General features: G+C 37.5%; 1 protein-coding gene across 4 annotated transcripts in view; it reads right to left on the bottom strand.

The window, feature by feature from the left end:
• Window positions 1–383: 383 nt before the first annotated feature.
• Window positions 384–27,314, bottom strand: part of WWC3 (WWC family member 3) — a 98,498-nt gene continuing 71,567 nt past the window's right edge. The window contains exons 9-23 of one of the 4 annotated variants that reach the window (XM_061998730.1): window positions 25,537–25,779; window positions 22,665–22,754; window positions 20,977–21,551; window positions 14,974–15,094; window positions 14,128–14,202; window positions 12,952–13,038; window positions 11,624–11,816; window positions 10,704–10,853; window positions 9,893–10,044; window positions 8,948–9,107; window positions 7,594–7,758; window positions 6,203–6,295; window positions 5,200–5,430; window positions 4,351–4,478; window positions 384–2,961 (exon numbers count right to left, since the gene is read on the bottom strand). In XM_061998730.1, coding sequence (XP_061854714.1) covers window positions 2,895–2,961; window positions 4,351–4,478; window positions 5,200–5,430; window positions 6,203–6,295; window positions 7,594–7,758; window positions 8,948–9,107; window positions 9,893–10,044; window positions 10,704–10,853; window positions 11,624–11,816; window positions 12,952–13,038; window positions 14,128–14,202; window positions 14,974–15,094; window positions 20,977–21,551; window positions 22,665–22,754; window positions 25,537–25,779 — 2,530 coding nt within the window. In that variant the 3' untranslated portion in view covers window positions 384–2,894. Of the gene's footprint in view, window positions 2,962–4,350; window positions 4,479–5,199; window positions 5,431–6,202; window positions 6,296–7,593; window positions 7,759–8,947; window positions 9,108–9,892; window positions 10,045–10,685; window positions 10,854–11,623; window positions 11,817–12,951; window positions 13,039–14,127; window positions 14,203–14,973; window positions 15,095–20,976; window positions 21,552–22,664; window positions 22,755–25,536; window positions 25,780–27,314 lie in introns of all 4 variants that reach the window. The other 3 variants (XM_061998739.1, XM_061998722.1, XM_061998749.1) reach the window with 3 other exon arrangements.

Below are 27,314 nucleotides of genomic sequence, written 5' to 3'. Positions count from 1 at the left end.
GTCATAAGTAAGATATTGTAGAACTAATGAAGTCAACTTACTTCCAACATAAATCCACAAACTTGCGCTAGAAGTCCAACGTGTTTTAAGTGGAGCTACCCACGAATTCCAAGAATGTTCTACTATGAGCCTCTAATACAGCTGTCAGCTTATTGTGAGCGACAAGCACGTGGGAGAACACACCTGCCATTCCTCACACTCTGCGTCCCTTTCAGGTCTTCAGTGTAATCTCTCCAGGATCACCGATTTCACAGATTTTCACTCTTGCTTTTGTTTGAAAACTCATTCCGTTCACCGAAACGACGACGTTATTCACAATACTCGATTTCGTTCTAAAAGCATCACCAATGCAGCAGATGGAAACCATTCAAACAAAACTCTAGTTCTCTTTATGGCAAATTATTTTATTTTGTAGAAGAAATACTTTCAAATAATACAAAAATGACACAATCATACAGAACTGTGACAAAAAAAACCAAGAGAGATGAATACTGAATATGATAACTCATTACCACATCGAGACAGAACTCATTACAGCAGTCAGAATCAGAGACACACGAGATACTCCGGCGACATCTCACAGCGGTCACTATCTAGAAACACCAACTGAGCTCCCTGACAGAGAGGCCACCAGACATTGCCCTTTCATTATACAGTCACAGAGTGTGGAATTTAGGGTGGAAAGGAGGTCTCTACCTCAATACCTAATTCACAGTAGGCCTAATGCAAGCAAGATGCTCCGGACTACGTCCAGTCGAGTCCTTCAAGCCCTCCACAGATAGAGCACTTCAACTCTCTAGGCAACCTCTTTCAAGGTCTGACCACCCTCATGGGAACATGGTGCTATCTGTTTTTCATATACAGCAAGTACTTCTGGAGTCACTGCACAGTAACTTTTGATAACCACTACGTAAGGACCTCCACTGAAAACGAGACATAAAATTCTGACTAACTGGTCTTTTCACGTAATGAGCACTGAAAAGTTTGCTGTCCCTAAACTTTTACCCAAACACTACAAATTGCTTACATGATTTGGTTTTTGTCTGCATAGTTTCTGAATATGTCTAGTTGCACCCAAGAAACCCAACATGCACCCACCGAAGCTTTGAGGCAAAAACAGCCTTCAGGAGGGTCAGCACGATAAATGCTAAATATATTTTAATTTCACATATATTGCTCTACCATCGGATCACTTGATGTCTGTAAGGATTATAGGCCATACTAGGAAACAGGGAATGCTATCTCAAAATTAAATGTCTGCATTAATCATCCTCATTGATCAGTTATTTAGGTTTATAACTTTTTTTCCCATTCCCTTTTACCTCAGGTTGGACAAGTAAAAGCAATTCAGTTTCACTTTCAGGTTCTCCCCATCTCTGACAAGGTAATGGAGTACAAGATCTTGAAACTCACAAAAAACACTTACAAAATATTTGAAAATATTCTCATTAAGTGGACTTAGCAGAACCGGGTTTTGGCTGTTACTGTTTTGGTTTCCTGACACAGAGAAATCTGGAACCAATTTGACCTTTATATCAATTAAGAGACAGTACAATCTTCCTTCTAAGAGATTCCAGCAATTTGCAAAGTCAGTCTTGTGTTGGGCACCTGTCTTTGTAGGTAATGTATAATTAGAAAAATATGAGAAACTATTATAGTAGCTTAGTACGGCATTATTTTTACATACTTGCAGGATGCAAGGACACAAAACTGGCATTCTCGGGAATTTAGGGTGACAGTCTTTTGTTAAAACAAATGGTCACAAGTATAATACTTTCTTATCAGATTTTAGCTGGTCCAACGAGCAATCAAGTGAGCTGCACCTTCCAGCATTGCACACCTTCCTCCTGAAAAGTGTCACTGTTCAACAGAACCTGCACGCAGTAACCTCTAAGTACATCCTTCAGGATGAACACGTGTGTTTAAGAACCTTTCTTTTACTTAAGGCAGTTGCTTTCCATAGATGGCAGAGGCACTTTCCTGAACCAGATCAGCATCTCTAAAACTGTAGAAATTACTATAATATTCCTTTAGTAGCCTTTCCACACAGCTAGCTCACATTGCTCTTTTATCTCCCTTTTCATTAAACAGCAAAACAAAGACCTGTCAACCCTTTTCCTTCCTCCGTTTAAACTGAGACTCTAGTTAAGAATATAAAGATACTTGAGACACCACTGAAATGAAAACAATCTATTAGTGCACAGTAAGAACATGCAAATGAATTCTGCAATGCTTAACGTCGCTTCTAATCAGCATTAAACACATTGCAGGTGATAATATTTTGCTATAACACAGACAGTGCTAAAGGATACAATGTACATAATAAGCTACAGATAATAAAGTCGAAAAAAGTGACAATTTCAGAACATAGTATTTTCATTTCAGGTATCAGAAACAAAACCAGCTCAATGGTTCCATTCTACTGTATGACAAATACTGAAGAACAAAATTTCAGTCTTAAAATACATCTTAAAGTAGGTATTTTCCTTCAAGGAAAAAAAAAAGGCACTATAAATAAATTACACTACAGTGAATTTGCCTGAACTCACTTTGTTTCTGTCTTCCAGCCTTTAAGTCAAATAAAACAGCATAAAAACTGTACACGCTCTTAACAGGATAGTCGATCTTTTATAAAATAAGTTGTCTTCAGAGATGTCGGTTTCACAACAAGGAAAAACCAAGCCTTGTTGCAGTCGCTATTATAAAATATATATATGTATAGATATTTATATATATGGTTTTGTTTACTTTTACTTTTTTTACTTTTTTTATTTTTTACAAAACATGTATATTAGCTTTTGCACATTTTTTGGTTTTTTTAAAAGAAACTTGGCTAATCTAATAACTTCATTAAAATAAAAGCGATAAATACTTCATGTTTACAATGCAACATGTCATACATCATCAGCTGGCAGAGGAGGTATGTTAATCCTTGGTCTTGTAAAAAAAGCTATCTTCTCTCTGTGATCAAAACAAGATAAAAAGGAAGTCAATCAAATATATGCCTTTTTTTTTCAGCAAGAATATGATTTCTTTACTCTGGTTAGTGGTTACCATTTGTTACTTACTGAACTGACGGTTTATTTGAGCACAAGAAACTTACAAAAACAATACAACCCCCCTGGATAGTTCTGGCAACATTCCATTGAACACAATTACTACTTCTGAAAATTAAGGTGGAAGGTGTCTACAACTCACTGAACACAGTCATAGTTGACTGTGAAAATGTTTCCCAGGACAAGCCCTGCTAAGCTCCTTCTACAACAGAAGTTCACCCTTGTACATTTTGCAATAGTGTCTACAGAAAAAGGAAAATAAAAAGATTGCATTTGGAATCATGTTTTTGTTTTACTGAGGAAACAGTACTTGCTGTAAAGTAAGTGTCATAAGAAAGGGATGTGTGCATTAAAAAGGCCAGAATTTTAAACACGGAAGACAGCTTGTGCTTCTTTTTCTACATCTCGCTTTTCTCAATTCCCTGTATCTTTTTGTACCTCCATAGACAAAGCATGGAAATACCTCTCTCATTACCAGAAATGTAAGATGTAAAACCAACCCTAAAATTCCTATGCCTCTTACTTCCTCCCCATCTTTGTCAGAAAGACCATTCCTACATAATTCAAGTAAGAATGACTGACAACTTATCTATTCCACTTCAATATTTCCTCCAAAAAGGCTCTAAAAATCTGAACACTGGATGAAACAGTTTAACGTAACCTGGTAGCTGAGCTGTCCTCCACACGTATGGTGCACTAACATTTTCTTACCCCTACAGTCACTTTTGCAATAAAAATTACAAAAATGTTCAAGCTGAAGTACTGGTCTTCCTGTGAAATTGCACATTGTTTTTCAATGACCCTTGTACACAAGCCATCAGGAACAAAATAAAGCTAAGGAGAGAAGGCATACCATGTGAACACAGATCAACCAGGAAAACAAGTCCAGAGAAAAGGTTTCTTGAGAGAAAGATGGAATATCATTGAGAAATTTTTAGAGACAGAACATTATTAGTGATGTATGTGTATTACATCTAACAAACTATTCATGCCCATGAGCTTCCAAGTGAAGAACTGAAAAATCACTTGAACTTAATAGAGACTAAGCTAAGTTGTAGGAATTACCCAAGTTATGTTTGCTCTTGAAGACTTTTTTTTTTTTCAAGTCCTTTAGAATTGTAACACTGCAACTTTACTTCGGCTTTGGCTCTCTGCACTACGAATAATTGAAGGAAACCCCTGTGTCCAGATCAACATACAGTTAAAAATTACTGTCTATAAAATAAAGACACACAGCAATAGTTCCTCTCTAAGGAACTATTGCTATGCTGCTTCAGCACACATTACCACTTACCTAAAAGTCTGCACCTGAATAGGCTCTTTCTGATTTTGCCCACGCAACTGGTATATCTCTTTTGATGCTTTCTTTAGCATCTTTTCAGCTGCTTGCTCTTGGTGATGTTCGAATTTGGTCTGTCTGGTCTGAAAACAAGAATATCACACTTAAAATGGTCATGTGAATAAACAAAACACACAAACATCCCGGTTAAAATAATGGATTTTTTTTCCCCACTCACTATGGTAAAACTACACAAGTAGATTGTCTGAAATAGCTGATCACTTAAGAACTACTAATTCAAAGGACCAACAGTGTTCTTTCATTTCTTAATGCTCTTTAGATAGATATGTATGAAATTAATGACATCTACTGCACATAGATCTGTTAAGCAAGATCTTAAATTAAAGCTCACTCTTTGTCTCTAATAATCCAGTGATAATTTTGTCATAGTTCTTGCCACTGTTTGTCTATAATTTATTGCCCCAAGAACAGGAAAAAAAAAGAAAAATCGCATACCTAGAGATCTGATTCCAGATAATTGTAAAAAAATGAAAAAATAGTTACTTTCAAAGATCAGAAGGAAATTATTAAAGTTCCAATAATAAATATCTAAAACAAACAAAAACTCCAAAACAAAAAGTGCCACTGGCAAATAGTGGTATTCACCTGCACCTTTCCCCAAATAAGTAGAGTTTGGTAACAATCAATGCAATAAGTTTTGCTGTGCTAACTTGAAGACTACAGAAGCTACATTCATCGTTGGAAGTTCTGTAAAAATAGCTCCTTAGACATTTTGTCACTACCAGCTAACTTTGAAACCACAAGTATCTGAATGTGCTGAGTGCTCACGTCATGATACCATACCTGCCTTTCTGCTTCCTTCAACAAGTTTCGGAAACGCTCATCCCGAAGGACCCAGTGGGGTAGATCCGTCTGCCCTCTGAGTTGTGCATCTTCCAGACGCTGTCTCAACTCTCTCAAAACACATATCTCCTCGTTCAGCTGTCTCTGTCTAGTTCTGGATGCCTGGAGATCCAGCTCCAGGTCTAAGGATGTCCTTGCCATAAGCTCAGCCAAAGATGATCTGCAGGACTGCTGAGTTATTAGGATTCAAATAAAATGCAAAATATATTACTCTCAACACGGTATACTGGTCTATCTTTAGCTACACAGAGCATCTATTTTCTGCACCTACTTCACACACAAAGTCTTTCTTGACATAGTTTTGGAGCGAATATTTATATCCTACAGTGAAAGGCTAACAAGCTTGTAAGGGTTTTCTGTACCACGCATAAACTTTTTCAGTTAATGCTTTCTGCTACCTCTTTTTACAGTCTCTTTTTGGCCCATAAACATTTAACTAATTTTAGTTAATGGAGTAAACTTACATGTTATGATGACAATAAAAGGGATGCAATATGAAAAACTCCTAACAGAGTCATGATGTTGAAAAATACCGTTCTGAGCAAGATCGCCCTTAAAGGTCTTTATTCAATTCTCATTTTAAGATACACTGTGAATCCAAATGAGAGGCATGGCTGCCTACTTACTGACACCAGGGAGAGATTAACTTCTGCTGACCAGACTGAACTGTATGCAATTTATACACAGGGCATTAACGCTAAGATAATATTTGTCTGTCACACTTTTTTTTCCCCTTCTCAATAATTGTTCAGAACTACATTTCACTTCTCTATCTACCTTTCAGCTTAAAAAAATCCAAATCCAAAACACACATCCCTGTCCCATTGATAATACAGAAGCTTTATACATTTCTGAAAAGCATCAGAATGCACCTGTAAATATCTAAAGCAGCAGTGTTCTAGCAATTTACTGTGAAGTTTCAAAAGCAGTTTCTTAGGTATACCTGCTTATACCGCAGAGTACGCCTCTCCAATGTATTCCGGACAAAAGGGGATTTCCTTGGCAGAGTTGAACTGTCACTGTCACTGCGATAGAGCTTATTAGAAAAGAGAGGAAAATACAGGTTGCTTATAAGATTGTCTGCACTAAGAAAATTGGAGTTTTTAAATGCTCTTTTTTTTGCTTTTGTGGGTTTTTTAAGATGCACTAAAAGTGTCTTGTTTTAAGCAACTGGATTTTTTCAGCTTTATTTATAAAAATTTCTGTATAATAGTGCTCCTACTGTACAGTTACAACAATTCAAGAAAATTTAACAACCATCCATGTTTTACAGCTAAGTTTAATTAAGCATTCTATTAAACATCCAAGACAATGTAACCTTAAAAAATGCGGAGAGGAGAGTTAAATGCAATCATATTTCTTTCTAAAGCATTTACTGTCATGGGCACAAACAATATCATCTCTCACTTTACTTCTGCAGATTAAGTGAGAGTGCTTAACAGTTTTTTCCTTTTTGTGCCATCTTCGTTCTGCTGTGTGAGGATGATTACTCATGTTCCCTACATCATAAATGGATATGGAATCCAGAAGTCAAACTGAAAAATTTGAAGAGGTTCATAGATGCACTGTGTGCAATGTGAGTAAGAACCACAAGATCCTTACTTTAGGAAAAGTATAAGTTAAAAATCGTTACTGCATTTGCAAGCTCCAGCTCTCAAAAGCTTAGGAAAGAGTACAAATAAAGCTAGGTGCATTTCATCGATATTGCAAAACCCATGTCCATGTATTGATCTGCAATCCCAACAGCTTATAAACCTTTTGTCATTGAACACAACAATCAGCTAACATTAGCTTGAAAACTGTTGTGCAGATCTTCAATTACTCGCACTAATGCACCCAGGAATGCTAGGTCCCACATAACAGGCTTCCTATGACTGACATTCATGACAGATACCAGAGTCATAAGAATATTTATTTTAAAAAAATACGATTATGTATTCAGTCCCCTTTCCCAAATTTTTAGGTACCTGAAAGTTAAACATGCCTTCAAAGCTGTTTATACTGCTCACCTGACAGGACTGCACCTCTGTAAAATTAATCACTTAGATGTTAGGCTATAACATCTAAGGTTACCAGGGAAATGAGCTTAATATCTAATTTCTCATAGATTCTTAAATTTTAAAGGAAATAAATTCAGGTTTAAACTCTTACAAGAACCAGAGGACCTCTTCCTCAGCCCAATGTTTAAATGCTGTGAAACACTATTCACTAACATCAAAAAGCAGTGTATGTGTCGTACAAATGTAATGTAATAAGAGCGTTAAGATATTCTAAAAACTGTACAAAATACTTGTGTGGAGGCCCCTCTTCCCCTTCTTTTTAAGCCTTACTCACCCTGCAAACATATTGGCTTCGTGCTCCAGGCGAGAAGGTCTGGGAACGAACAATAGTGCTACTGCGAACAAAAGCAGAACCCCGTGGCCTGCGGCTAGTTCTCTCTTTTGGAAGAATAGCAACTTCTTCAGGAAACAGATCCTCAGTGTTAGTTTCCTTATCCACCTAAAATTTCAATGGAAAAAAAAAAAAAACCAAAACTTCGTCCTTATTTTCTCTCTTACCAACAACAATCAGACACTTCAGCCAAATCAAAAGTAAACAATTTGCCCTGCTAGCTAGGTTCAAGTTTTAATGAGCCCTGAGAAGAGGGTGAATCACCTCATTTTAAAAAGTTTTAAAATTAGGTCATTCAAAATTATAAGATTACCTTCCAGAAGCCTTTGCTGGAACAGTAACAATTATGAGATGCAGTTATAACATGAATCATAGCTGCAGAGCACAAAGACTGCATTCAGCATTGGCAACTGGGCATTAATCAAGCTACCACCTGATCTCCGGTGCCAACAGAAGAAAACTGAGTCGCCTTTCAATAAGGAAAGGTGACTCTGAAGCAAGCAGCCATCTCAGAACTGGAGGAAGCCAAACGAAGAGAAGAAACTCAACAAAAGGGTATGAAGGGACTGTTGAAACAATGATACAGGAAGACTAAAATATTCAGAAATGCAGAAAACATCTGCTACCTTAGCAAAGCTTCCAAACTTTAAGATAACTCAATGCTCAATAAGAGGCGTGATCGTCCCTAAAGACAACACAAATGGCTTATGTCCCTCTGCCTCAATGGAAGAGTGCTCATTTCAGCTTGTTCAGGATTCTTTTCAATGTCTTGTATCTTGAATATAAAAGATTTTAAATACACCAGTTTCAGCACAATTGCTCTGAAACTTTCAGATGTATTTACCGTAACAGTGAAACAGCAATGCAAGTCTTTAAACATCAAGCTCATTACTTCACAATCCCTTAAAAAATTCTTATCTCTAAGAGCACTGGAATTCGATCATGATCTTGTCTGTTACAATTTCAGGTCAACACAGGCATTGATACCAGAGCGTTTTTACGCACTGAACAGATAAAGGCCATGGCAAAAATAGCTGTTTTATATAAAAAACTCCCTAATTCTGTCCAGAAATAACCAGTGAGCAAACCAAGAACCCAGCCCTTAAAGAGGATATTTTAAACAACTCAAAAGGCACACCACTGTCATGGAGGCAGTGCTCATACTGGGCTGTTAATGTCATTTCTGAGTCTTTTCTCTCCTGATCGACTTGGACTCAAATCCATGGAGCAGCAGTAACACGCTCTGTGTGCCAGGCAGCGTGGCAGTTTCCCCTACCGCAGTGTCTTCTCTCGTTACCTTTAGTGGTGGAGGCTGCATTTTCCCAGAACTGTACTGGCCTGCTGGAGTTGCAAACATGTGTCCAGCTAACGCATCCCCGCAAAATGGCTCTGGATAAGGAGGACTAGTCTGGGTGCAATTACTGCATCCACTGTCAACAGATTCTGCTTGCCAACTCCTAAAGTCAGAACATCACAAGAATTTTGCAGGTATTAAAAAACCCATGCAATTACATGTCATGTTTATGTATTTCATTATCCAGGTCAGCTTATCACTTTAGAATGTTTTTTTCTCCAATAAAAATACAGAATTTTTAAACAAGAGAACACAGAGAATGGTAAGGGTTGGAAGAGACCTCTAGAGATCATCCCATTTGCATTTCTGCAGATGCAGAGAAGCAAATACATTGAACGTTAAAAAACCAAAATCCCCTTCCCTAATTTTCTTACAGCTTATGTTCTTGTCTCTTACAACAATATTAAAAAAACAGTAACAAAAGAACAACATAACTCACGTAACAAACCAGGAGTGTTATTAATGATGGAAAAACATGGTAATAAACCCTGAAACAGTAAGAGCTGTGTGCTGCACGTTCACTGCGTAAGCACTGCAACACATACATATCTTTGACATTTTCCCACGTCACCACAAAATTTTATTAAACTTATTTTTAGTACAGTGCTTTTGCAAACCCATTACGGTTGCCTTCCGAGCAAAGTTTCCGCCTGATACAATGTCTTCCCGCTCCCCAATTCCAAGTCCTCTAAACTCAGCCAGCTATTCATATAAGGTTTTCCCCTGTTTGCACATCATCCCATAACAACAGAATTTTATACTCATAACGCTAACAGGGAGCACATTTCAGATTAAGGATCTGCTGTTTCTCCTGATGTATTTGAGATTAAACCAACAGTGTCAATATCACTCAACCGTTTGATGAGATATTCAAACCACTATTTCTACCTTTCTGATACAGCTTCTGCCTGATCTTCCTTTCTTTCCATCTCCAGGATTTCTTCCTCTGTGTACTCCAGTTTCACTCTCTCTTCTGCCAACTCTCTCTCAACTGCTTCCAGCTGAGCGGTGGTCCGAGCTAACAGGGCTGTTACTGCATCCTGAAAGGTAAACTAGACTTCAGATAAAACCATTTGAACAAGTCAATGTATTTAATCCATATTATTCAGAGAAAACAAAAATAAGAAACGTAGTCATGATGTTCCTTAAAAAAAAAAGAAATTAAAATCTCTCTTCAATCTTAATGACCAAAAAGTGCTTGCTGTTCCATGAACACAATGTCTCACAGAAACCACGCTGACTTTATCTCAACTCATCACCCAGAAACATAGGTCAGGAGAGACCTCTGGAGTTCACCTGGCCTGATGCCTTGCCTAAAGCAGGGACAGCTTTGCAGCCACATCAGGTTGCCCAGTGCCCAGTCAAGGGCTGAAAAATCTCCAAAGATGGAAATCACACAGCCTTTTTTGACCATCTCTTGAATTGCTGTGGTAGAAATCTTTAATTAGTTTTACGTAGCTGGACTGGAAGTGTGCATACAACCATACACAAAGTACTATTTCAAGCACTTGTTCAGATACGATTTAGCTTTTACTTATTCTTTTTAAATCCAGCTCTCCGCAAGAGAAACTGAAGTGTCAACTTCTGTGCACTTTGAAAACAAATTGCACCTGAGATAAGATCACAAACAACAAACCAGCAGGTCAAATACAGTAAACAAATCACTTTGTCAAAGCCATACTGTTTTAACTGTAGTTACATTTCCAGAAGACCGGGGAATACTCTCTTCACACTGATTTTTGTTCTTTGCTCTCTGAGGGTCTGAACCAGTGAAGATCTGAACAGCATACCAGTGAAGCTGCATCTCACCAGAACTCTCTGCATCAGTCAGGTTTATCTGAGCAATGCCCTGTGAACAATAAAAAGCATCGACCACAATAAAATAAAACATACATTGTGGTATATACATCTTCTCATTTAAAGAATATTTTACATATAATGTAAAAAACCACTGCAACACTTTATCAGAAAGTATATTTATTGCCTTTTGCTTACTAGCAGGAAGGATCAGAGTATATACTCAACTTTTAAAGTTGAAAAATACCTTTCCTATGAGTGCTATCAATATCAATAGTTACAGATGACAGCTCTTAAAAACACTATTAAAAAGACCCTCTCAATTACATACCTGATTTCTTCATTTGCTTAAATTAATATTATTTTAACAGTATTACTTTTATCTGTTTTCTTTTGAGAGAACTACATTCTGAGATATTCTCTTGTTCTTTATTCCTCAGAGGCATCTTCCAAAGGGAAAAAAAACTTGTGTTAAAAAACCCCAATTTTTCTTTCCTACCTACTTCTATCATAATGTAGTCAAGTAAGCCCTAAGGCCATTTTTCGTTCAGTTTCCAATAGTCCTTGTTTCATCTGGGATAGAGTTAATTTTGCTAATCACTTCTCAGTTTTTATGTAACCTGAAATGCACATATTTTTTAAAAACCCCACCTTTTTTGTTAACAGAACTATACTTGTGTGTGAACAGACAGATTAACATGTAACTCCATCAGCCCTTCTTGTGGAAGAACAAAGCCTTCACTTTCTCTTTTTAATCTTCAAACTTAATCCTCCGGTAACTTTCCTATATCATATAGATTTTAAGAAAAAATAATCACTTACCAATAGCTCTTCTTGTTGCTGATGGTCAACTGAACAGATATAGAGCTGAAGTGATTTTAATTTCAAAACACTTGAATGCACGGGGATTCGGAAAACTTCATTAAATATTAAGGGAGTTTGGAATTCCAAAGCTCTAGAGCAGTAAGTGGTTGGAGTGCCTGACTCAAGTGGTGGCAAATAAACTCTCACATGACTGTGAACGGCAAAATAGAGAAATAGCACAATTCAGAGAAAGAAAGCTATTCAGCATTTCTCAAAATCAAGCTAAGCAAAAACATCAAGTGTAACTTCTACATTGAGAATTTGCTCTGAGATCTCATTACAGGAATTTACTTTGCATGTCTTACACACCAGAAAACTGATTTGGAAACATTTTTTCCTAAGATGATTTTTTTTTTAACTTGATGCTTAAGCAGAGGCACCAAGTGGCACTTGAGATGTCCTGAGGTATCCAAAGCATCTAGATGAGGGCTTGCAAAACTGACATAGGATCTAAGGGAGAGCTACAGCGTTCCCCTGAGCAGCAAGCAGCTGGAAGCCAGGTGCTATGCTATGCTATTTCAAATGGAAACACATGCCTACGTTCAGGCAATTGAATTGCCCTGTAAGTGTCACTGATCCATTTCTTCCTTCCACCCACTAAGCAATACCTTTTCCTCCCCCTTAAGAAATTTGGCACACAAGGATGGCAAAGGGAAACCTGCAAATATTGCATCTACCTGCTGTCCTAAATAACAAATTTAGACATCTGGTACCATCTCATTTGAGACTCCAAGTCAAAAGGAAAATGTACAACCATTTTATCTGACTGAAGGCAGCAGAGCTACTTATAGAAGTGTTGCTGTGTTCTCCCTGTCCTGATTGTTTATCCAGCCTCTGCAATACCGTACCTTCCCTTGTGTCAGTAAACAGATTCGTGCAACTGTAGTGTAAACCAGATGAGAAAATTCATCTGGGTTGAAATGCTGAATTATATTGGTAGGAAATAGTATTTTGGAATATTGCAAATGATGTCAACACGTTTTTTAAGCAGAAGGCATGGGGTGATGAAAGCATGATTTTGATGGTTTTCAACAAACTTTCCTGTGCAATAATAAACACATAAGGACATGAGTCAGAGACTACACTTGTTACCTGACCACTATGACAGAGGTTCTATAAAGGGGACACGTTGTGTCCGCAAAACTAACTCTTTCCTCATATAAACTAAGACATACCACCTTCCTCAGAAAGGGTTTAATTTTGCATGAAAGCAAACAAACCTCTGGTATTTATGACTGTGACACAAAACAAGCAATGATCAGAATTTGGGTGACATTTAAGCTTACATTTTGCAGTTTTCTTTAACAACTAGACTAGTAAAGTTCTTCAGCTGCAATACATGGACTAACAGACATTCGCTTCCACTGTCATGCCTGGAAAAAAAAATCCTGTTTTAGTAACCAAGCATCAATACTTCTCTTTAGAGACAGAGATGAAAGTCTAAAAAGATTTGAAGAATATAAAAGCATCTTTTGTTGTTAAAACAAATCTCTCAACACAAATCAGTTTCAATCACAAGCAATTACAGGTATCACACTGATAACCGACCATTATTAATATTAGTTACAGTAACAAATTTATCAGAACTAAGAGAATTAAACATTATTCCTTTTGAAGATAACAACATGTGACTCTCGACAGTGAACAGGTTCTATAAAACACATTCCTTGGCTTAAACAAGTTACATCATATTCATATATGTGTGTGCATGCCCATGTGTAACAACATAACAGTTACATTAGACAAATGAGTCCACATTCTTTTCATGAGTTCATGAAAATATCAGCAAGGATTTTGAAATGGAACTAACAAACCTGGCTGAGACTTGAAAAATCCCATACTTGAGAATTAATTTTCCAAGGGATAGAAACGATTCTGGAGGGCTGACTAAGATACACAGAATGACAGAATTGTAGGGTTTGAAATCAAGCTTCTAAAGATCATCTAGTCCAACTTCCTGCTAAAGCAAGGTTGCACAAGAACGTATCCATGCAGGTTTTGAAAATCTGCCCTTCCCCACGCTATACCCACTACCAACAACAGCATGCCCTAAGATTCAAAGCTGTATTTGGGAACTGTTATTTGTTTTTGTGTCTCTTCACCTCTGATTCTCTATCTGTCAAAAAAAGATCTTGCTCCCAGAGACATATCTCTATATCCATATCTATACTAATGGTCCAGGCAAGGAAAAGAAATGCTACTTAAAGAAGTAATGGAGGCCTTTTTACAAGTCAGCTTTGAAAGGACACTGAACAAACTGTGGTTAAGGCACATGCCCATGTGACAAAGTGACACGTGACTGACTAATCTATACATCCACTGAACTTTGGTTGTCAGTTCAGAAACTTCTTAAAACTACCCATTGAAGTTTAGTTTATTTAAAAAGTTAAAAACCAAACCCAAGAAAAGTAGTGAGCAACTTCTGCTGAGCTGAACAGGGAGACAGAGGAATAACTACTCACAGAAATCCAACATGTATTTGCGGTTCCTCATTACTGGTAGCATCACCATAAACAGGCTCTTCCAGATCTTCATTCCTGCAGGAACAGAAAGAACTGTAAACTAATACTGATCTAAGCAGTTAAAACATAATGAAATAAGCATTTGTTTCATGATTTGTGGATATAAGCAATTGTTTAATAATACAGGAGGGACTGGTAATATAGAAGGAATTGAGGTATTTATTTAAAATTACACAGTGGCAGTAATTCACAATTTTAAAAGCTGAGGTTTTAGAATAAATCCCTTTCAAGATATTTAGGTTATTTTTAATATTTATTCTGTCTACCATTTCTCTTAAACATCCTCAAAACTTTCTCTTCTTCCCAGTTATTATTTATTGTGACAGATCGATTGTATAAACTAATGTTTCATTATCCATCCTTCAATCACTTGGGTGACCTACACATTTTTAGATTTCTACACATTTTTAGATTTTCTGCAGTTCATTTCTTCCTTGCAGTTATACTTTTATCACATACTATTCAGAACTGCAAGTCACACTCATTTCGTTATAGATGGCTGAAATAAAATTAATGATTTACAACTAATACACTGAGAAAACTCTTCCAAGACAGAAGCACATGGTGCTAAAATGTAAGAGACAACACAGTGAAAGGGACTTGGCACTTGTGAAGATGACAGTGGAAGTGCATGTAAAAAACTTCTTTAAAACATGTAACCCAATACTTTATCTTACAAAGAGTTGGCAATTTTAAAAGCACATTCAGAAAATTCACAATGAATTCTCTTGGATCATGTGGTAGAATAGGAATATTTCCAGTTTACTATGCATTTATACACCTGACCTTTTGCTTAAAGCTTCAAACACGCCACTGTCACTAGCCAGTGAATGATCTGAGAGACATGCTGAAACTCGCCTGGCTCTCCTCTCCGATCTTCTACCACTGTCTCCTCGCAGAGTTACAGCTGTCATGGAGAAAAAAAAAAAGTGAAGACATCATCAGCTCAATATAATCTCTTATAATTCAAACAAAAAACATTTATTGTATTAAAACGGCACAAAATGTAATTCATTGCTTTTTCAATTAAAGTTAAAAAATTAAAATACAATTTACCAGAGATCTTCTATGAGAGAACTGAGGAAGGAAGTTTGTGGCTAATTTCTCTCTGACAAGACTAAGTATAAATCAATTGCATTGTTATTAAATGCTTTTGTGGTAGAATAATCCCTCCTGGAGGAAGACTTACACTAATTCAACATATGTACATGCGATATCCTAAACTTCTAAGATTTACCTACTGAATATACAGTAGGTTGAAAACAAACACAGAGATTGACTCTTTTAAGTTATCTGATAACACAATGCAAGGTTTTGTTCTCATTTGTTTCCCGATACAAAGTCTCAAAGCACGCTGTTTATACCACTGCATAATAGCAGCTTCTATTTACAGTTTGTGAGGCACTATCAAAAAGGACCAGTGCTTTCCAACTCACTCTGTTTTTTTCAAATCCTTGGTGAATGACTTTGAAAACCGAATGGGGGAGGAAGAAGCAATAACTGAACTCCCTCTTCCACTGTCCCCTGAATCACCAGCAAGACCATGAATAGCGACTCAGCAATCTTTTTTATATTTTAAGCATATCAACAAAAATTATACGTGGGGATTTGCATGGGCAAGCAGGTATAGAGGCTGCCAATCCTTTAAAATATGTGCACAAGTGGTAACACTCAAAAATTCAATGCTTCAGCAATAGCTTCTAACTTGAGGTTGTTTTTTTTAGAGTCCTAGAGAGAACCATTAAGCCAACTTGTGAAAGTGCAGTTTCTTCACTGTGCAGTGAAAAACTTCTACTGGCTTTCCTTTCTTTTGCCTGCGGCTCAATGAATGTTATCAGAGCAGAAAAGCAAGGTCAAAAAGATGCAACTTCAAAAGTGCAGAAAGCATCTTACTTGCTTCTACTCATGCTTAGAAACTTAGGCAGTATAGAAGCATTCACAGTTTCACCAGACAGCACTCAGAGTGACAGTAGCACAGTGCACATCACACGGGAGACAAGCACCAGCTGGCACTTACAGTTCACTGCCCCCAACTAAGGGAGAAACATGTCTAACTCAGGGGTAACACCTAGACAAGTACCTCTGTTACACATTATCTTAAAGCATCAAAAATAAAATGCTGGTACCTCATCAGTAAGTTTCCTGCAGCAGAACACCAGCCTACGGCCTGAGCTCCACCTAGACAGCTGAGGTATGAACAGTGAACCAACTCCCTGCATGTGACCCATCTCAACCCCCATCCAAGTACCACCAGACAGGACATTGGCATGTGAATTTTTATAAAAGTCCCCCAAATGAACCCAACCATGCCATTGCTGTGAATAGCAGTGCTCAGGCAAGGTTAGCTTTACTGCCTGGCAGTCCTGCACCAGCCCAAGGTACATTCCTGTTACCAGGCCACAAACTGCATGAAATCCCAAAAGTTGTTCCAAAAATCTCAGGGTCCTGGTTTGGAGCTAAAATTCCCCTACATCAGTAGAGAGAGTTTTCTGTCTTTCTGGACCCATAAGTAGCAGGAATCTTATCTGCTGACCAGGAATAGCCCAGTCTAGGCCTGAAGAAAGAATCACCATTCCCCCTCACCTCCAATTACAGCATCCCACCCTTACTGCACATCATGTATCAGGTAGTATTTACTCATGTCATCCTCACGACAAAAGAGAGCCAACTTCAAACTACCTCACAGAAAGCAAAGAAACTGCATTTGAACCATGCTTTCTAGATCACTTGTACAAAAATGGTGAGTCTGGTTTTTTTTTTGTTTCAGATTTTTTCCTCCTGCCATTTTTTTTTTTAAGAACTTTTAATTCTTGCACTGGTATTTATGCAGAATCAAAACTAACACTCTACAGAGATATCTTTTAATAAGATAGTGTCCCAAAAATTTTATGTCACTGGAAAGATGGTGAACTTCTCAAAAGTGTGCAAATATTGCATGAAAGTGCTTCTGCAATTTTTGCACTAATTTCAACAAGTTATACTAGGGTAACTTTTTGTAAACAAGCCTTTGGCTCACCCCTCTATGTGAACACTTTGTATAGCTGTAGTGGACAAAAGACCTTGTGGGCTCTTTCCTGGTAGGTTCATGTTCCCAATTTGTCTGGAAGGAAAAATTGGTCTGAAGCATCTATATAATGTAATGAAAAACTGACATGTTACAACGACGTTGTAACTTGACAATGATTTGCTCTCTGCCTGCAGGCCATGGAAGCATCCTATAACATCTGGACAATCTCAGTGAATTTGTGAGAGATGCACACACCAAAACATGCCCTTGACTGGGGGGAGAAGAGGATGAAGAAAAAGGTAGCAGGAAAAATTGGTCAAATACCAGATTTTGGTTTAAACAGAACAATGTTTTTAGCACAGGTTACAGACCTTCCAATGCTGGAAACTAAAGAATTGTTTAAAGATAAAGTTTCTAAGACAATTACTTTTCATTTTCTTATTTAAATAATATGAATTTCCAGAATTACTGTGTGCCAAAAGTTTATTAACCTAAGATGGGCCTGATTAAAAGAATATTCACAGGTGTTATTACTTGAAAAACTGAACATCAAAGGAAGTTTTGCTGCCCAAGATGTCATTAGCTAAAAAATACATAAATAAAACTAAAGTATGTTTCATGAGCTTAGAAGATTACAAATACTGCACATCAGCTCATAATGCACTGATAAAAGTCAAACACTTTCATAAAAACTAAATCAGAGACAAAACCAGACCTTACCTATCATGATGCTGTCAGGCATTACTATGATATAATAAAGCTGAAGCTCACAGAACATTTTTTTCCAGGGATTTAACTACAGCCATGGCTATTTTGTTTAGTTGATATAGCAGAAAACTAAGTATGCCATAATGATTAAACAAATACAGCACAATATCAAACAAAACCAAACATAGCAAAATCTCTCGTTTCTTCACATGCAACTCAAAAAAAAATCCAACAACCAACCAACACTACACACAGAAAAACACACTAGGAATTACAGGCAAAAACAGCACAATAAGTAATTTCAGGTTCACTTACAGTCAATTTTTCTGTTGTGCCGCATGAGAAACAAGACAAAATGAAAAGCACACAATGATAAATCATAGTTTAGATCTATGACAATATTCTGCAAACGAGATTATTTAGGCATTAAAGGAGTCTTAGTATTTGCAAGATTATTTTAGGATAAAGAAGATGAGACAGTAAAGATAGTAAATCCCAATATGTTATTAAGATGTTTTCTCCCACTCCCAGCTTTATAAATACAATGGATATAACCTCTCAGGCATATTCCCTCCATTCACACATGGGAACATGTTTCACAGTGTGTCCCCAGGACAGATCAGCAACTGAACATCAAAACTGCAGCTCCTGAAGAACTCCTCAAACTGGCTCAAGTGCTGCTTCAGTGCAGAGTATCTGGAGCTTATTCAGTGTTAATCCTCACAGCCTCAGAATTTGCAAAAATACTCTCATGTTTTATCTAGTGAAGGTACAGGAAAAAGTCCAAGTTTTGACCTACTGTTTTTCCAGCATCGCATTATGCTACCAGACCGTTGGGTGGCAGCAGCAAAGCATATTGCACAGTCCCTCAGTGAAAACCAAATCCTTCAACATCTGAGGGTTGCCAAACTGTGATAAACAAGTTTGACAGTCCATCAAATTCTTTAAGAAAAGAGTATGACACCAAAATAATTCTGAAATTTCCAACTGCTACTTGGAAAACTGCATTACAACTGCAAATCCAGTAGCTAGTAAGTGTAGAGCTCCAAGTAGTCCTGATTCCAGTGAAAAAATCAGAAAGGTTAAACAAGTTTTTCTTAAGCAATTGGTTTCAAATTCAAATATTTAAAAAAAAAAAAAAACAAAAACAAAAACAATTGAGCCAGACTCAAGAAAAGACAGCCTGGACACCTTTTAACCATACATTCTTCCCCCAAAAGCAAGACAAAGAACTCTGTTGTACACAAGTAAAAGCTGTAACCCCTCAACTAGGAGCTGAACACTGCAGCAATGACAGCAAGCAGCACAGGCATGTTGTGCCAGAGACTTTCAGAGAAAGGTAAAATGTGTAGAAATTGGACACAGAAGGGACAAAAGGAAAACCATAGCAGGTACTTGACCCTCATCCTATTGCTCTCTAGGCCTTCAGACCAGGACTTCACTTCTAGGAAACACGTACAAGCTATAAATGAACTAGTAACATAGTTTCACTTACCACAATGGGTGAAGACATGCTGCGGTCGTTCTGAGGTTTAAAGAAAGCCTCAGAAGGCCTCCTCATGGCACTAATTTAAGCACAAGCTTACATGCTGGTCTCTGGAATTCTGTTTATTTTGGTCTGAAAGCTGCAATATGTGCACTAGGAATGTTTACATCTAGTAAATGTAAATTCTGCAGCAGTATCTTCTGGCAACGCTAGCTAAGTTAAGGAAAATAGGCGAGTCAAATGTCATTTGAGCAATCCAGGCTTTTTAGCAGAGTGATGATATTTTCTTTTTAAAAATAAAAAGTTGAAAACTTTTCCTTAGATACCATCAACGTTCCTTGTCATTATTGTTTGACAAATAAGATTTTGGTAGGACAATATGATAAATTCCGTGGCTATATTTCACATTACGTCTGATGCTGTATGTCCCAAATGTGACATTCTAGACAACTGCTAACTGCTAATTCTGGATATAGAAATTGGATGGGAATTAACAATCTTTGATACTAAAAATATTCTCTAAAAGCCCATCTCTCTTGATACAGCTTTATTAGAGACAGGAGCAAGCGAGCGTATCACCACGAAGGAATACTCTTCCATTTTAACAGCAGTTCTTCATTTGATTGTTTAAAACAGGAAAAAAATTTCTCTTGTGCCAGTATGGTCAGGTTTTTAAATTTGTTTGTTTTTTCAAAAAAAGTTTCTGTTTCCTCTTTTGATCTCTCTAATTTCTGTTTCTCAATTGTAGCACCTCAGAAGATTCCACCAATGAAAGTCAAAGCAAGTCCCTCAACTTCACACTCAAGCAGGAAAACTCTACAGTATGTGCACCATGGTAACTGCACATATCAGTCCTCTGTGATCACAGATTCTCTGAGACAATCACCCAAAGCAGATGCTTAACTCACACATGCCCTACAGAAGATGCTGTTTGGCTGACAATGCATTCTATCATGAGCACAGTGCACCACACACTCGTTGACTGCGGTGCCACTGTGGCTTCTGCTGCATCATACAACTGGGATATGGGAACTTGTTTTCAGGTGTGTAGGAGTTCAGTATGGAGTCAGCAAGCCTTGTAGTACCACTGACACCACATCACACCTGGGTTTGGGTTTAGAGGGGTAGGGTTTAGTTGTTCCTTTTTTCTGTCTTCCCTGGCTTTCTGTTCTTTTAAATTATCAGAATAACAGCAACAAGAGCACAAATGGGGGCCTCAGAAGTAACTAAACAGAGTCTTTTTTCTATTAATTCTCCAAGACCAAAATCTTTGTTCTCTGATGTGCTACATTCCAAAGAAAGCTCCTATATCATTCATTTTCTTCCACCCAATACAGTACTACTTTAAGATTTGTTTGCAAGGATTTATCTACTATTTTGCCTCTTTGCACTAAATCTGAAGTTTGTGGGTTTGTTTTTTTTTTTTGTTTGGTTCATTTTTTTAAGAGATAACACCTACCACATAGTTTTTAACTGATGAAAGTGTAACTCCTCAAACCGAGGAACAAATTCTACTGTGTTAGCATGCTTAGATCTGTGTGATGTTTCCTATGATAATGTGCCAAAATAATATTGTCCAGAAACTCACCTCCACCAGTTTGGACAGCAGTCAGCTGTGGTCCCACTTCTCGCAGCCCTTCGTTGTCCACAGGGAAAGTAGACATCTGAGACGAGCTCGTTCCTTGCGTATCATCATCACCCAGCACTGTGGCCTGAGCCCTGAGCATCTCCAGGGCTCCTATGCTTGCCATCTCCTCAAAACCTTCTGACATCTGAGCCAAGGGAGAATCTCGAGATGCAGAGAGAAATGGGGTGTCCAGAGGCGAGCTCGGAGGGGACAGCGATGACAAGGAGGACCGTGACGACAGGGATGCCAGGGACTGAGGGGTATCCAGAGACCTTCGCTGCTTATTGAAATTGGAGTGTCCCATGGGATCAGCATATGGCACATCCTTTGTGAGGGACTCAAAGGGAATTATGTCAAAGCGTAAATGCTGCCCGTAGTCTGTCACACCGTCGGATTTGTCATACTGCGGAAGGCCGTAGATGTCCGTGAAGCTGACTGAGCTGAGGGAGCCTCTACTGGAGGCCAGGGATCCTCTGCTAGAGGCCAGGGATCCTCTGCTGCTGCCAGAGGACATTGTGAGGGTGCTAGCTGACAGACTAGGACAGGCAGAGAGAAAACAAAAAAGGCCATTTCAAACAAAATCAGGAACACCAGCACAGATATAAAAACATTGATTCAGATTACACAAGCAATTCCACACGTATACAGTGACACGGAGAGACAATTTGGCATTTTCAGATCTAGCACATCTCTTGCCCTGGTCTCAGGCACAACCATGACTGAAACTGCTCAAGTGACAACTAAACCAGGACCAAGTACCTAAAGACATAGGGCCCAACAGGATGAGCCTACTCTTTCCTCCAAGCTGCAACCAGTCCTATGTTGTCACAAAACAGGCCAGGGCAGGATCTGCATCAGTCGACTCAACGTAAAGGCAGGAAGGATAGATTACCATGACTCAGTTTCAACTGAAGTTAAAGATGGGTCTTAAACATATCAAGGAGAAGGGCAAGGGGATTTGAAAAGCTCTCACAAACTGCTGTGAAAGCTTCACCCTCACAAGTTTTTCCAGTGCAACATAAAAAAGACTTCAAGATGAACCCTATTCCAGTTCCTCTTACCACTCTCAGACACTTAAAAGGAGAAGTACAAAAGTGACAGAGAGAGATGAAGCGAGACACAGCAGGAACTGAGCTTTTGATGTTGGTGTAGTGTAGAGTTGAGGAATCCTCAAGAGCTACATATAAAGGCAGCTGCAAGTGTGAATATGCAAAACATTCTGTGCTTCTGTGTGACTCTCAGCACATTCTCATATTTAAATAGCAAAATTTTGTTGTCTCACTGGGGACCAAAAACCCTCCATTGGAGATGGTATCAAAATATTAAACTCTCACAGAACTTAAAAGAATGCCTTCTTCACATTAGTAAAACTGTAACACATATTACAGTGGGTTTTAAGTATGTGTCTTCTTTTCAGAAAATAAAATAATATCTAATTCCTGAATACACATAACTGTCTAACCCAAGTTGCCACCACTAATACCATTTATGAAACTACTCCAAATCATTGCATTCCACGGAACAAACTGTATAAACTTAGAAAAAATTTACTTGGCATACATAAAAGTATTAGAAGGTAAACTGTATTATATTACTATTCTTCTCTGCTGCAGTTAAACTTCAAAATCTGATGGTTTTACATAACTTACCTTTTTAACTGGGAGTGTAAATATGAGGTTAAACGTGTAGCTTCTTCTAGCTGCATAAGCAAACAATTTCTCTTTTCCTGTAACAGTATCCTATAATTAAACAGATATGTATTACTATTTTTCTTTATTACAGTAGTGCTCAAGAAGTGCCGGAAGCTTTCCCAGTCCAGAAAAATATCATTGCACTGCAGTTTGGAATGTAAAAAGAAGTTTCACTGTTTAATGAAAAGTTTTAATTTATGTAGCTCATATGCAGCAATGGTAATTCCAGCAAGAACAGAAGAATCAAGGCTCCAGTAGAATTCCCAGACAAGTGTTTCTAGTACGCTTATGTATCATTATATTTAAGCAGGTGATACAGCATTTTGAATAGTAAGCTAGGACAAAAATCTCTCCTTGAGACTTGTTTTTTTCCCTTTCTAATAACAAGCAAATGAATTAGTACCAACTGCCACAGCACAAATGGAATGCAGCTGGAACGCTGTTGGTGTAATATACCTATACAAGATAACTTACATTCTGCATTTTGAGATGATTAAAACTTTAAAAATTATATCTATTGACATCACATTTATTCTTTTCCTGAATCTAGTCATGGTGGTAAACCGTTTCGTGTTGTAAATTTGTACATCCAGGAAAGTTACTGCTCCAGCCCTGCATTCACAAGTTGGTTGGTAATCAGGATTCTAACAGACAGTTTGGAGAAAGCAGATCAAACTTAAGTTGAGTGCTTCAGACTTTCCTCAACTGCAAAGACAGCTGTTAATAATTCAACGTGTTAATGCACAGGGTAAAAAAAAATAAAATCAACAAAAAGGGAATCCTTCTGGCTAAAATGAAATGGCAGCATTGGTTTCAATAAACTTTGGATGGTTTAGATATGAAAAAAAAATGTCTTTGTTAGCAGTAAAAACATAAATCTCCCAAGTTCTTTGGCCTCCAACTTCATCAATTCACACGCTGGCAAGGGGCTGTAGTGCTATGCTCCAGCAACCCCAGAACCCTCTGGGGAGTCTCCCTTTATTGCAACCACACGGCAGAAGCTGCACGCCCGAGCGCCTGCAATGCAACAGTTTTTCTGCTTCTGTGGACCCCAGACCAGGTTAACCAAGTGGTGCAAGGAAGGCTGCAGCTCAGTTATGTAAACTTACATGATAAAGGCACTGCAGCAGGAGTCAGAAGAAAATGTCAAATGTATGCAAGAAACTTAACTGATTCAAAAGTTTGCAAGAGAAAGAAAGGGTATTCACACCATCTACTTTAACAAACAAACTTAGGAACCTACACTGCACAGTCATCAATGCTGTAAGGTAGGTACTTGTATTGAAGGGCAAGAGACACCTCCAACTAAGACTGTTAGCCCATGTAAGAAAAAAACAAAAAAAACCCCACAAAATAAAAAAAATTAAGTTAGTTCTGATCTCATTGCCTTTAAAACTTAGTAACAGAACAGAAGAGGTAATTATTTAAAGAGAAAACTTCTTTGTCTTTCATGATTAGGAGAAATTGGAAATAGAAAAGCAGAACTGAGCAGGGTTTTGGTTATCCCTAAGCCTAAAACAAAACAAATAAATACATCGGGACTACTAAAAAGTTAAGCTTTCCTCCTATTAGTTCTACAAAAAAAGAATGCCCTTCAATATTATTCTAACTTCTACTCAACTTCTTGCTTGAATTCGAAATATCAAGTATCACACTGGAATGCTGGTTTCCACAGCACGAACTACATGGAAAAATAGTCTGGCCTTCTTGCCAACATAGTATGCACTACCTAACATGAGAGCCCAAAACCAACAAATAAAACTTACTACACTACAGTGTAAAGTGAACTCCCTTTTCTGTCAGTTTAAGCTGGAAAGCCGAAATTGCAAAATACATATAACATCAACTGTAGTCTGGCTGCAAATTTTCTATTGATTGCCTGAATTTACTGCCCAAAGTAATCCTTTTCAAAGGAATTGAGGTTCTCCAAATTCATATATAGAAGAGACTTCCAAATATTTTTGAAGTGTCTTAATTACATAAATATCAACCTGGACACATATGACACTAAAGCTGGTTCACGTTGTTTTCTTCAAGTGTCAAACCTCGGTTTTTACTACTATTTAAGAGAAGCAAATATGGGAAACAAGTACTTTCCTGCTTTCACTGGAAGCAGTCTACATTAACAGGAGGTTTTTTCATTTGTTTGGGTTTTTTTTTACCTACAGGAAAAACCGGGCAACTTTGAAATAAACACATTTTCCATTACTTTGTTTGGGGGCATATTTGTTTTTACATATAACTTCATATTTCATTTAAGCTTTCAAGAATGACTCTTTTGGCTATGTTCTCTGATTGTCAGAGTTGGGATATGCTCCCATTGCTGAGACTGCAAATTAAAAGGAAAATTTGTATACAAAGCACAGTAAAAACGTAATCATTGAACTTTTCCATTATAAGGCAGAAACCAAAAATAGGAAAATATTCTTGTTCTGTGTTTTGGAAGATTAATATTACTCCACTGAAAAAATTAACAGAAAAATCTTTCACAATACAAGTACTTTCACTGCCTAGGTCTCTTATCAGACATCACCACTCAGACTTTTTTCAAGCATCTTTTGTGACTATTCTGATTTCTTCTTCCTATTCAGACTCCTTGGATGAATGAAGAGAGAACTAAGTAGCCAATATCACTAACTCTTCTTCAGAAAACTACAAGAGAGAATTAAATAATGACAGTCAGAAGCAGTTTCTTCCTTTTTTGAAAGCAAATTGCTTTAGTAATATTTTTTGTTGGTTGCTTAAACACAGTGAAATTCTCTACTTTTCCATTTGAAACTACCTATATGGATCTTACAGTAAATAAGAAAACAATTTAAAGTTTCCAAACCTTTCAGTGGCCCCATGAGCAGATGTGGCTCGAGCTCGTTGAATTTCATCCTCCAAGCGTCTTTTTTCTTCATCCAAACGCGCAATGTCTTCTGGGGATCGTCTCTGCTGACTGATGAGCTGCAGCTCCTGAAGAAGAGCCTCCTTCTCTTTGATAAGCTGAAGACGGTCCCTGTCCGCTTCAGCCATTCCTGGCCAAGATTCATTGTCTAGCAAGGCCAGCTGCTGTTGTATATTTGAAACTCTTTAAAAGAGAATAAATATGCTTCAAGATGCAGAAGAGTTAATGACGAAGACAATTAAGAGGAAAAACACCAAAAAGTAAAGCCTGCTGATTTCCGTGACTTTTTGCTTCTAAATTTCTAAACAAGAAAATCTGGAGGAGTACGGAAGGATTATTTGTTTCTGGTTTTGGAGGTGGTTTTTTGTTTTGTCTATTTTTAAAGCACTAAAAAACAGCAAGTGTTCCCAAGTGTGCAGTTCTATAAGAACTACAGTGCATTTCTCTATCACACGGACAATAGCTATCTTTACAGCTTTCTCACTTTGCAGTGACTAAATTCATATTTTAGAGCTCTTGAGTTTGCTGACTGTATAGATGTTGAAGTTGAACATCCTTTCATTCCTCATTCTTCCACTATCAGATCTTAACTTGCAATTTCAGAAATGCAGTGAGAAGTTGAAGGGGATTGAGGGGAGAAGCTTATCCAATGACAGTACGTCCATATATTCATGTCCCGCCTAGAGAGGAATGGTTCAAGGGGCTGAAAATTATTAGGCAGTCCTGACCAACAACAGAATTTTAAGAATAAACAAACTGTCCATAAAACAAACACATATGTCTAGAAAAAAGATCTACTGGACTGGTTATAGAATACCAGTGGCTTTATATAGATCCATCATCAAATTAAACAATTAAGCAAGCTAACTTGATTTCTTTTTTGTAGGAGGCTTTATAGCCAGAAGTAGTTTCCTATATCTCAATATGCTGAACAACAGTTGTAAGAATAATTCCACAGTTGACATTTTAAGAAAATGTTCTGTAAAAAACAAGTTTTGAAATCTTACAAATATTACAAAGGATCCTAAAGCCAGAAATTTCACAAATGTTTCTTTTGGCAAAATCTAAAGGTAAATAAGCAAAACAAGGTGAACACACTTTTAATGCTAGCTATTTATGCTTTTAGGCAATTTAGAAACTTTAGAACGTTACAATTAAAATGAAAAGAACCTAAGCTTTCTGGTTTTTGAACATTTGAAATCAAAGAAGTGTGCAACAGTTATGCAGTTGTACACTTTTTGTTGTACACATTTTATCTTCACATTTAAATGGTAACATCCGATGCTCAGTGCACCGTAAAAGATTAATCATCCTTTAAATAAATACAAGCAAGCACATTTCAAGCCAGCCATAAAAGTGGGATATGCTTCATGCTTTTCATAAGTTACAGGGTTTTTTTGACGCCAAAATATCTGGTAAGAAAGAAAAGATAATAACAAACAAAGCAAGGTAAAAGTACATAATAAGCAAACAGAAGATCCACAGTTTGGTAAGAGGTTTTTAAAAGACAATAGGTAAGGTTTTCTCTATCTGAAAACAAAACCTCATGCAATGTTTATTTCATACTGACATCTGGAAAATATTTGTCCATCTTATTATCGGGGGAAGGAAATAATGTAAGTCTTTTTGCAATGACTGCATTCATATATGAACAGGAATTTTACTGTGAATTTTGTCAAGTAGATTCTCTCTCCTACATCCCAGTTTTACTTGCTGCA

Source organism: Colius striatus, chromosome 1 (genome assembly GCF_028858725.1).
Source record: "Colius striatus isolate bColStr4 chromosome 1, bColStr4.1.hap1, whole genome shotgun sequence".
In the NCBI taxonomy this organism is placed as follows: Eukaryota; Metazoa; Chordata; class Aves; order Coliiformes; family Coliidae; genus Colius; species Colius striatus.
The sequence above is the reverse complement of the archived record's forward strand: the minus strand, read 5'-3'. Positions and strand labels throughout refer to the sequence as shown.